The sequence below is a fragment of the Globicephala melas genome, chromosome 1, assembly GCF_963455315.2.
Source record: "Globicephala melas chromosome 1, mGloMel1.2, whole genome shotgun sequence".
NCBI classification, from domain to species: Eukaryota; Metazoa; Chordata; class Mammalia; order Artiodactyla; family Delphinidae; genus Globicephala; species Globicephala melas.
Window position 1 is genome coordinate 85,183,056 of NC_083314.1, and position 12,708 is coordinate 85,195,763.

At 45.1% G+C, this 12,708-nt stretch overlaps 1 protein-coding gene across 1 annotated transcript in view; it reads right to left on the bottom strand.

Moving 5' to 3' along the window:
* PTGFRN (prostaglandin F2 receptor inhibitor) overlaps nucleotides 1-12,708 on the bottom strand; it is an 85,788-nt gene that overhangs the window by 51,665 nt on the left and 21,415 nt on the right. Inside the window, exons 2-3 of the mRNA XM_030869171.3 lie at nucleotides 3,855-4,223; nucleotides 821-1,234 (exon numbers count right to left, since the gene is read on the bottom strand). Of these exons, the coding sequence (XP_030725031.1) occupies nucleotides 821-1,234; nucleotides 3,855-4,223 (783 nt within the window). The remainder of the gene's footprint in view (nucleotides 1-820; nucleotides 1,235-3,854; nucleotides 4,224-12,708) is intronic.

A 12,708-nucleotide genomic window follows, 5' to 3' on the forward strand; every position in this document is an offset into this window, starting at 1 on the left:
TCCATGAGGCCTGGGAACGATCCTTAAGCATCTCTGGCCCCAGAGCCCAGGACAGAACTGAGCACACAGTAGATTCTCTACTGATGCCTGTTGGAAACTGGCCTGTTTTTCTTTCCTATTTGTTTTTCTTTTATTTTTATGGGTTTCCGAAAATGTATTTTGCATTTCCTTAATTACTTCTCTAGCAGGAGTAAGAAGGGTTTTGTTTGTTGTTTTTGAAAAGGCTCGTTCACAGATGACAAAAACTTCTTGCATATAGACCCCACAGCTGAATGCTTCTGGGGTATGTGGCATAGAGGACATAAGAAGAGGCCCAGCCCTAGGGAATCCCTCACCTACAAGGGGATGTCACATCTGAGGGGACCTGAAAGGCAGGTCTAGAGGACCCAAGTCAGACGAGAGGTTTGGGGATGAGCCAGACGCGTCCCCAACAGCTGTGGGGAAGGGCAGATCCAGAGATCTAGGAAACACCAAACAAAATGAAGCCAAGGGAGCAGGCTGGGGGCAGCTCCACCCCAAAGCCCCTCTGACCACCAGGCCGGACCTCTCCTGGCACTTAAAAGGACTTCATCTTTCAGTCACAGAATACTCAAAGTATCTTATGCAACCTGCAGCTTCCCAGGGGTCTCGGCATTTGGCACAAAAGAAATGCATCCTCCCCAAACCGTTAACACCACCCTACTCCCTCACCCGTCAACGCGAGGCCTCCCAGGAGGAGCAGAAATCTTGTCAGAGAAGAAAAAGGCTCCCGGCCGAGTTCTTTACACCACATTGCCCCGAATAACATATAGTCTAAAACATGCAATTTCCAGAAGCTCACCTGTTGGCTGGATCACCACGGTGGCCACATCCACGGCTTTTTCTTGAATTTCTTGCCAGTTACCCTGCTCTCCGATCCACTCGCTGACGATGCACCGGTAGGAACCCTGGTCGGAGGCCAGGGCCCGGGACACGGAGAGGCGGTACCCGTCGCTCCCCACGGTGTCCAGGCGCACGTCCCCGCTGCGGTAGCGCTGCTCGTAGCCGGGGCCGGGCCGCAACCTGCCCTCGTGGGTCAAGGAGAGGATGCTCCGGCGGGCGGGGCCGCGCCACACCTCCCAAAGCAGCGCCAGGTGCGTGTGCAGCGGCGACGCGGTGGAGGCCGAACAGCGCAGCTCGAAGGGCTCGCCCTCGCGCAGGCTGGGGCCCGGGGAGGGCTGCGGGCCGGCGGCCACGCGCAGAGCATCCGGCAGCACTGCAGGGAGAAAGCGGAGCCGTCAGCACACCGCCACCCCAGCCACTGCGCAAGTGCCCAGCACCGTCCGGGGCTTGCGGCACAATTTCCTCCTCCCCTCCCCTGTTCTAAAGCCCAGATGGGCACGGCTGCCCATTGCGCTTCATCTATGATCTCAACTTCCTGACTCGAAAAAAGAGGAGACACTAATAAGACCCCTGGCTAGAACGAGGTGGTGCAAATTCCCTTTGGGGAGCTGTGCCTTGGAGTTCTACTTCTGCCACCCTTAGGCAAGTCACTTTACCCCTCCGTGCCTCGTTTTCCTCAACTCTAAAAAGGGATGACAACGAGACCTATCTCCGGAAGTTGACTGAGAATTAAACCAGTTATAAGGGAAGGTGCCCAGGACGATGCTTGGCACTCAGCAATTACAATCAAATAACCAGCCGCTACTGTCCAACACTCCTTTGTTAGGACACAGGCTGGAGTAGAGAACCAGGGGGATCTTCTAGGAGTTAAGGCAGTGTAATCCGCAAAGCACAAAAGCACAGGAGAGCTTCCTGTGCCTTGAGGCCTGGGGAATGTCTAAGAATGACTAGGGTGAGCAGCAGGTATCTGCAGGGTAGGAACCCATCGAGGAGAACTGACGCCTCAGCTATTTAACTATTAGGACCCACTGGGGAAAAGCTGGGCTCTTCCACAGTCTAGAAAAAGGGGGCCTGAGATCAGAGAAGTGTCGGCGACTGCTCTTGAGGAAGGGAAGCCACACGTGAAGTAACCAGCGAGGAGGTCCCTACCAAAGGGCAGGGACAACCTCTCAGGCTTGCCTACGGGCTGGCTGAGAGAATCCCCAAACACCACTGTGCATCATCTCCTTGGGTTTTCCTGCCATCCTACACTCAGAAACAAATTCAGTGTCCTTGAGAAGGGACTACTCTAAATAACAGAAAAAAAAACTGCTACATGTTTAGAAGGACACATCACAAAGACCTATCTCTATTGCAAATGAATATAATGACCTTCTACTATACACATCAGTCTGTGAGTCCAGCTAACATGACTCAGTTCCCAAGACAAGTTATCCCTGAGGCCATGGATATACAGTTTGAAGACCCATGAAGCTGAAGGCCAGAGAGACACTAGACCATGCATGGCAGCCACAAGAGCCTCCACTTGGGCAGACAGCCAGTCTCTTTCACGGCCATCCATCTGCTTTCCTGACCCCAGGAAAGCCTCTTCTTACTCCTGTCTTTCAAAGACTGGAGAACAAACAGCAGCAGAGTACTCTGAGAGGCCTGAGTAGGTTCCCCCCTGCTGCCTCCAACTCCTCAAGATGAGAATTACACATGGAGACGAGGGTGCATCTGACCTGGTGGAGGTGTACCGTGTGTGTGATGACTACAAAAGCAATGCATTATTTAACTCCAACGCAAGAATGTCTTACGGGACTTTTTTCTCAAAAACATATTTGGATTTTGTAGAGGAATGAGAAGAGGTAATGGAAGAGGTAGATTGGACATTTTAATACCTGCATAATGGGCATGGCTGTTTTATTCCCTCATGAGTCTAATGGGGGAACAGTATCTGGACAATACGGTAGCAGTCCATAAATCATTACAGAAGGAAAGAATGCCTGAATCAACCCCTTCTTTATATATCATCATGTACATCTTCTGCTTTGCTGATCATTAATTACACTACTACTCTGATATAATTCTTTTTGGAACAAGGCAGGATACACATAAATGCATACTTAAGTAATAATAATAACAACACTAATAATGTTCCTATTTTGCTAGCCCCAAATTAAAATTGTTTGCTCTTGCCCATTTACTAATTAGCTGTATGATTTTAGGCAAGTCATTAACCTATGCTCTTCCATTTCCTCATGTGTAAATTTGGGAAATACCCTGCCCTCTCTTCTTCATTGGGTTGAGAATTGAATGGGTGAATTAATCAAACAGAACTTGGAAAATGAAAAAACAAACAAACCCAAACATTCCAGATACATAAGGTGTGATTACTTGCACAGCCAGGCCAATAAGGTTGCAGTGACCACATCACTCTTTCTCCACATATGACCCCTACAACTTCTAAATCATGAAGGGTACAAAGAAAGACATGAGCTTTTAAGTATCTGTTAGTCCCATAAACCTGAACATCGGTGTCATCATGACCATCACCTCCTCGTCCCTAACCTGACTGAGTGTTTACTATGGCATTGCTCTGAGGCTTTACATGTCCTAACTCACCTCGACCTTTACAGAAGGTTTTCCAGAGGAGGAAGCTGAGGCATGGGACATGCCCACGGCCACAGAGCTGACACGTGGGAGAGCGAGCCATGGGACTTACTGAGCGCAGGCAACCGGGCTCACAGCTGGAGTCGCCATCACATACCACTCTGCCTCAACTCACCAGCCACGGGAGGGCTCACAATCACAATGGAGTGAAGAGAAAGGGCCCTCAGAGGCCACCCGGCCCATCCTCTGCCTTTAATCAGGTAAGACATTATTCCTCCATCGGACAGAGGTGGGAACAGAGACCCAGAGGACTTCAGTTTCTGGCACAGTCCTGCACAGCTGAGTGGCAGAGGAAAGTCCGGTCCTCCAGTGCAGCAACCCCGCCCCCCGTGAGGATGTACCTTTAACTTGCACTGTATCCTCATAGTTGCCCTGGACGGTGGCATCCGTGCTGGGGGTGGAACACTTGTAGTGGCCTTGGTCTGAGGGCTGGACGTTCTTTATGTGCAGTTCCACGGCGTCGTTGGCCGTCCGCCGCAGCACGATGTCACCCCTCTGCAGGCGCTCACGGTACAGCTGGGCGGGGAAGCCCACCTCCCAAGTGCTGGCGAGCTCCACGAAGCTGCTGCCCGAGGCCAAGAAGCTCCAGTCAAAGTTCTGCTCGCTGGGGCCGTCGTAGTCGCTGACGTTGCAGGGGATGACCAGTTCAGTGCCCACCACCCGCACCAGACTCCCCGCGGGGACCCTCACCACACGCCCTCGACAAAGAGCTGCAACAACAAGAGGTGAAAGGCAGGGCTTGAATCCAATAAGGTCTTCCCAGTATAAATGTGGTAAAACTGTGGGCGCTCCGGCTCCCAGGCACATGGTGGAAACGTGACATCGACCAGCTGGGGAAATGTGACACTGACCGGCGTGCTGCCAGTGTCTGTGCAGAAGAAGGCTGAGCCCACCCCAAGGACCCCAAGCCAGGAATACCCCCCTGCGGTGAGTACCTCTCATGCAACAGTCTCCTAGGATATCCAGGGAGGAAGAGAAGCACTAAAAGTAGGCTAACCATGAACTTGAATAGCTTTCTCCCTCCTGTTACTATTTAACCTACTGTGATCACTCAACATGAGGCAGAAATACTTTAGGTTTTGTGTGAAAGAAAAGGACACAGCTAATCAAGTATTTACATTTCTTCCCACCCAATGTCAACATTCTTCCCTAGAGACCACCCCCTGGGGGCTCCTGAGACCTGATTTACAACGATGGCTGCCAATTTTTAAATCCTAGAGCAGCCTGCTGATAAAATGATTTAACTCTGGTTATCTGACATTGCCTATAAATTAATTTTAAAATATGACGACTCTACCAAGTATTAATTTTCTATTTTCTGGCTCATTTCCTTCTCTCTACTCTTCACCCTGATCTAAATTCAGAAAGAGGATAGGGAAGCACAAAGAGAGACAGTGCCTGCTCTGGCTGGTTGCTGGGCGTTGGTAGGAATGCAGCGGCTTACTGGGGATGAGAGGCCTGGTGGACAAAGCCTAGAGTTCACTGGCATTCCCTGCCCCAAGTGCAGACCTCACAGGCCTCTGGGATGGCCCTTAGGGACCGTCACCTGTGTGTCCTTTAAGATCGCTTCTTTGGGGGTGGGATAGGGAGGGTGGGAGAGAGGGAGACGCAAGAGGGAAGAGATATGGGAACATATGTATATGTATAACTGATTCACTTTGTTATGAAGCAGAAACTAACACACCATTGTAAAGCAATTATACTCCAATAAAGATGTAAAAAAAAAAAGATTGCTTCTTTGCAATGAACTTCAGCACATTTTTTGGCAGTGTGTTTATTACCTGTGTTAGCATTTCAATTCAGACCAAATGAACTTGCAGGGCTCTTTCCTGATGTTCTATGAATAGGTACAGCATTAAGAGATACAGGAGAAAGCATGGGCTCTGAAATCAAGGAGACAAGTTTAAACTGAGAGACCTCTCTTAGCTTTGGCTTCCTCCACTATAAAATGAGGAAAGAAGGAGTCACTGAGTTGATGAAATAAAATGGCCAGCTGAGACTCTGCCATGTAGGAAGAGCTCGATAAAATGGAACTTCTATTATTTATTTTCAGTTCTGTGTTTCTGTCATTTGTTATGGGTTGAATTGTGTCTCCCTACCACCACCCCCCACATTCATATGCTGAAGTCCTAGCCCCCAGCACCTCAGAAAGTGATCTTATTTGGGAATAGGGTTGTTGCAGATGTAATGAGCTAAACTGTAATGAGGTCATACTGGAGTAGGGTGGGCCCCTCATCCAACGACCAGTATCCTTAAAAGGGGGGAAATTTGGACAGAGACAAGCACTCAGGGAGAGTGCCATGTGAATATCAAGGCAGAGATTGGGATGATATGTCTATGATCTAAGGAATGCCCTGCACCCCCGGTCCCGGGAATGCACACTGGGGCTGAAACAAGGTCAGAGTCCTCCTTGCTCATTTTTGCTGAAGCTGCAGGAAGACACTTTCACCTCCTTTGGAATCAGGGTACTGCAGAGCTGCTTCGCTCTGAAGCTGCATGTGGGCAGCCCTCCTGACCAGGTGAGGGAGCCATCTACAGCAGAAGAGACCCAGGTCAACACTGGGACCAAAGAGGTGCAGAGAATGTGCCCTCATGACTAGATGGCATCATCTGAGCCACTAGATCTGCCATACCTTCTAAATCATTCCATATGCACACACACATACACACAAACGAACACATATGCACATGTGCACACACTCACACACACACACATACACGCACACGTCTTCCCCTGGACATTTCAATTCCTTGCAATTCTACTCACACCCACTTATATTCCTTAGGATAATTTCTGTCACTGGAAACTCAGGGCACTGAAATAATACCCAGCAAGCAGTGAGGTCATCATCACTACATTTCAAAGGAAACAGGCCATCCTTTTTACATTTAATTTCAGAGATGACTGGATAATTCTGACTGTCCCAGAGAGACCCTTCAGAAGGAAGCTTCAGGACTTCCCTGGTGGTGCAGTGGATAAGACTCCGCGCTCCCAGTGCAGGGGGCCAGGGTTCGATCCCTGGCCAGGGAACTAGATCCCACATGCATGCTGCAACTAAGAGTTCACATGACACAACTAAGGAGCCCGTGTGCTGCAACTAAGACCTGGTGCAACCTAATAAATAAATAAATAAATATTTAAAAAAAAAAAAGAAGAAGAAGAAGAAGGAAGCTTCATGGTGGAGACCCGTAAGAGGGAGCACAGCCTAACGCTTATCCTCCTTGAGCCCAGTTTCCATCTGTGAAATGGAGACACACCCTAGGGCTGTGTAAGGATTAATTGAGCCACAGAGCACTCACAACAGTGCCCTGCACGCAGGAAGGGTCTGCGGTTACCTGCTTTGCAGGCCGCCTCTAGAATAAACCTGTTCACAATCATTCACTTTGCTTCCTTGACAGGTTTACAGAGGAATTTCCTAACATGTAAAGCTTTGCAATTTCTAGCCCTTGTCAAGAAGTTCACCAGGGTTAACAACCGGCTCAACGGGGCCCTTCGGCATGAGGCTACCTTCCTTGTAAGGTGTCTGTCTTTATTCTTAGTGAGTGGAGCTCAGCAAACTGAGCCAGCTGCTTGTGTCAGCTCTCCAGTCCTGCTTCCACAGTCACCCAAATCATCTTTTTAACGCACAAATCATACGTCACTTCACTGGTCAGAAGTATCTCATGGTTCCTCATCACCTACAGGATACACTCTATCTTCCAGACCCCCCACTGCGATGCCCCTGGTTCCTGCCACCTTCCCTCTCACCTGAATTATTGCAACAGCCTCCCAACTGGCTGCCTGCCTTCCCTCTGCTCTTGCCCTCCACTCTCAACACAGCCAAGCCATCTTTTAAAAATTTAAGTGCATTACATCCTTACTCTGCTCAAAGCTTTCCAATCACTCCCCATGTCACTCAGATAAAAGCCAAGTCCTCACAGAGGCCACCAAGACCTCACAGGACCTGGCCCTCTTTTCTGCTCCAAGCTCCTCCCTCCACTGCACTCCAGCCGTGCTTTCCTCCTAAGACTCTCGAGCAGACAGACCTATTCCAACCTAGGGCTTCTGCACATTTTCTCGGTCCGGAGCACTCTCAGACGTAAACCCCGCTCCATCACCAGCTTCACATTTCATTCTAGTGTCGCCTTATTAGTGAGGCCTTTCTTGACCACTTAAAATTGTACACACCCACCCTCATTCTTGCCAAATTTTCTTATCACTTACCACTAATATTCTTTACGTGTATCCCTATAGTTTTACTATTATTTATTATCTGCCTTCTCCCACCAGGATGCAAGGTCTAAATGAGCAGTGATTTTTATCTGTTTTGTTCACTGCTGAATGCCAGTGCCTGCCTAGAACTGGGCCTGGTACATAGTAGTTGTTCAATAAATACTTGCTAAATAAATGAACGAATAGAAGACACACAAGATCCTTCATAGTCTGGTCCATGGCTACCATTCCAGCTTCATCAGCTACCCTTCTCCCAGCCCTTAGTCCTTAGACTTCAACAAAACAAATGGCCCTTCAAGTCTCTGCAAATGCCATGCTCTCTTGGGCCTCACAGCCTCTGCTTCTGTGCTTCCTTCATCTGGAATGCCCTCCCGGCAATCTCTCAGCCTCTTGCAAGAAGCAGCTCCAGCACCACCTTCTGTGGGAAGGCTTCCCCATCTCCCCTGGGGTCACTTAGGCACTCCTGCCTCAACTCAACCTGCAGAAGTACCTTCGACTCAGGCTATGTTACAGTGCCACTGGAAAAAGCCAAGCAGATAGGAACAGATGCTTGAAAGATCAAATTTTAATCTAAAAAAAATATAAACCCGAGCAGTGCCGTACATGCAGAACTGGGATGTCCCCTCATCTGTGCAAAGCAAGATTCTGAAGTTTAGTTAACAGAATTTCAATTTGCTACCAGCAGTCTGCTATTTAGCACATATTTCCTTTAATATTGTTAAATAACAGCTAATGATATTTAAAAAATAAACACAACTTGTAAAACATAGAGCATATGGCTCTTTCCAAATCAAAAAGAATATCTGCAAAGCCACACATTACCGATTTTAGTTGAAACCTCTTGTAACAGTTGACTAAGGGGAAAAAAACAAAATTTTCCTCTGGTTTTCCAAATCCTACCAGTATTTCAAATGAAGAGTCCCAAACACTTTGGCGCCTGAACTGTGTTAGGTTAGCTTTCTATAAAAATGTCTTTACTAAGAAACAATTTAAATTTGTTTTCAGGGGTCAATATAAGAAACCATTATATGAAAAGCATTTCTTTATTAGTTTTAAAAGGACTATTGAGGCCACGATTGGGTTGTTCAATGACGCAAGAATCCATACGATAAAAGTCTCTTAAAATTTAGTACCAGAAAAAAAATACCAGTTGATGGACCATTGTGTGTTCTTTCCCCAGCAAACAAGAACTATATAGGCGTCTCTCACAACCCAAGTACCTTTGATACTCAACACAAATTAGGGTACCTTAATAGCACATTTTGTGCAGTATATTAAGGCTCTGATGCTAAACCTCTCTCTCATAATCCCAATTACTAAGTGGCCCAGCACCACATCACCATGCCCTGGTGATGCCCAGACCCTCTTAGATAGGTCTCAGAACCCTGCACTGCTTCCTAATTCCTGTTTTTAAAATTTCTGCCTAAACCTACCAAAACAAAATAAAACAAAGAACACACAAACAACCCTGAATACAATTGTTACTTCTTCATCATCTCTTTTACCCGTATTCCAACTTCCAAGTCCTGTTTTCCCCAACATATATAAAATTCATGTGTCCTTTTGTACCTTAGCTTCAAGGAAGTCTAGTACGAAATATGATGGTGAAATATGGAAACCATTCACAATCTAAATTTCTAATAATTATCTCTCTCCTCTACCTCTACACCTTCCTGTGCCTTCTCTGTCACCCTTGTACTTTTGACTTCTTTACCCTTAGTTTAAAGATTATTGCATGTATGTGTGTATTTCACTGTAAATTGCCTCAAATATGTTTTTCGGGAGGAGGGGAGATAAGTGAGGTATAAATTTCAAAAGACTAATAATGGAGATGAGATACTTTCTGCTATGATGGACTAGCTTGTATCAGATCAACTCCCTGCCCCCTGCCCCCACCCCAGAACAACTACAAAAGATGGACAAAACACAAGAAACAGATCATTGAATGCACTGGTGATCAATCCAGGTATCCGGGACTAAGGGGCCAAGATCACAGAAACACCCCAAGGTGGGCCTGACAATATGCACTGCTTTTTCTCTTCAAATATTTGCCAATTTTAAGTTGTGCAGTAAAAGGTAGTAGTTCAGAACTGCCAATGCCTCATGGGGCCAAGAAGACAGCAACTGAAGTTCAGGGCCATTAAGAAAGTCATAGTCTAAAACAAGCAAACAAACACAACAAGAAAGTCATAGGCTGAGGTGGGGGGAGTTGGTGGGGGAAGATTGGTAAGTGTCCGAGAAGTTAAACAGAAAATAAATATTAAGGGGCTAAGAGGTTAAGCAAATTTTTCGACCATCTCACAGTACTGGGGAAACAAAAATTGGAATTCCGAGTTTACAAAAGACGGTGGACAATAGTAAACACCCCAGACTGAATTACAGCCCTGGAAAGGGCTATGCCTTTGGAGTAAGAGCAAAGCTGAACAAACAACCAGCTCTCAAGAATACTGAAATCTTGTCTCAAAACATCTCAATTCCTCACTGGATTACAGTGAGCTTCTCTTACTGTATTAGCCTGCTAGAAAGAAAAATAAAAAAATAAAACGTAAATCTTCTTGTGAAGAAGATAACATCACACAGAGCCTCTACAATTTTTCAATATTCAATCAAAACCTACCAGACGTTCCGTACAACAGCACCAAATGACTGAAAACAAAAGACAACAACCCAGACAATAGAAACAGATGCACAGGGATCCAGATATTGGTGTTATCAGACGTGGACTTTAAAATAACTATGATTAGTTTATTAAAGAAACAGACAACAGGATTTCACTTCTTAACTTTATTAAAATAATCAGATTAAAATCCTAGAACTAAAAAAAAAAATCTAAAATTAAGAACTCAATAAATGGGTTTGATATCAGATTAGATGCAACGTTAGTCAGTATAAGATATCCAAACTGAAGCACAGGGTGTAAAAAAGATGAAAAATGCAGAAAAGAGTCTAAGAGACACATGAGAGACGATAAAAAGGTCAAACACGTGTAACAGAGTCCCAGGATGAGAAGGAATATGATAGAATTAGAATTAATTTCTGAAGAAATAATGGTTAAGGTATTTCTTAAACCGACAAAAGACGTCATGCCACAGATTCAAGAAGTACTATATATCTAAAGCAGCACGAATACAAAGAAAACCACACCTAGGTGCATCATTGTAAAACTGCTAAAGGCACGGAAGGGAGCAAGAATTCAATGATACCTGACTTTCAATAGAAACAATGCTCTTAAGACAATGGAATGACATCTTTTTTTTTTTAATATCTATTTTATTTATTTATTTACTTGGTTGTACCGGGTCTTAGTTGCAGCATGTGGGCTCCTCAGTTGAGGCATGCAGGCTCCTTAGTTGTGGCATGCGAACTCTTAGTTGCGGCATGCACGTGGGATCTAGTTCCCTGACCAGGGATCAAACCCGGGCCCCCTGCACTGGGAGCGGGGAGTCTTAACCACTGCACCACCAGGGAAGTCCCTGGAATGACATCTTTAAAGCGATGAAAGAAAGTAACTACCAACAGAGAATTCTACACAGAAAAGATATCGTTAACAAAGGAAGGCAAAATCAATATGCTTTCAATCAACTCTCAATCAGGGAAAGAGAATTAATAAAAAGAAATGCTAACGAATACCAAAATGATATACTAAAGGGAGTTCTTCAAATAGGAGGAAGATGACCCCAGATGGAATCACGGAAATGTAGGGAGGCATAAAGAGCAACAGAAAGGGTAACTGTGTGGGTAAATCTACTGAATGGTGACTATGTAATACAATATTAGTAATGTCTTCTGGAATTTAAAATATATGCATAATTAAAACATATGACAACAACAGCACAAAAAGCAAGGGAAAGAGTGAAATAACTGGAGCCTAAATGTTTTCTAAGGTCTTGCATTTGATAAAAGGACCATCAGTAGACACTAATAAGTCGACAATGTATGTTCTAAGCTCTTGAATAACCATAAAAATGAGAGAGTGGATAACAAACTAATGAGAGGGGGATAATAAAAAATACTTGATTAATCAAAGAATCTGAAATTTCAGCTAAAATCATATAAGCTTTTCTCAAGTATTTACTTTGTAATGTGTTCACTTTGATTCATCATCAAATTTCTCTCCACAACACTAGGATAGAGTAAGAGGAGGAATAATAACATACTGCATCTCTCTTATATGCCAGACCACCCCTATCACAGAACCAATGAAACTGAGACTCAGAGAAGTTAAATAACTTGCTGAAGGTCATAACAGCTATGAAGTGAGGGACTCAACCCAGGTTTATCTGGCCCATGCACTGCACTGTCAAGGCAAAGATGGGCTGGGCTGGTTTTGTCTTCAACTGCATTGTTGATACTAACCATATTCTGTTGATTTTGTCTTTGCTCTGAGTAGGAAGAAGCAACGGCTTGAAATTCCCTATAAAATACTTCCAATTCTCCACGGGCAATGTGAACCAGATAGGTAACAAAGTAACCAAAATGAGTTACTAAGGGAAGAAATATATATTCTTGGCATGAACTAGAGGAGAGACATCCCGTTTTTAGAGAAACGGGATTGTTAAAAATAACTTCCAGTTTCTTCAAAAATTTTTTTCTGATAGACTGCCTTCATTATTTTAAGTGATACTAACTCTACATCTCACACTTCCATGTTCAAAAAAGGTGAAGAGAACTTCATTCTAAAAACATATGGGAAGGACTTTTGGAAGCCCACCTCTCTGACTTTTCAGCGGTGCACATAATTAACATGCAAGAGGTAATTGTTTCCAGATTCCTATTTGCCTACCTCTGAAGTTCTCCAGAAAATAATTAAATGCCTTCAACTTTCTTCCATCATGTAGAATGGATGGAGATAGGCAAGAAAAGTCGGGCAAGTTTTTCAGTGCAATTATTCCTGCAATGTTTATTTCAACAAGCACTATTGGCAACCACGAGGAATCATTAAGAGAGACAAGCTAATGAAGATGAAACTGTATTTATCCACC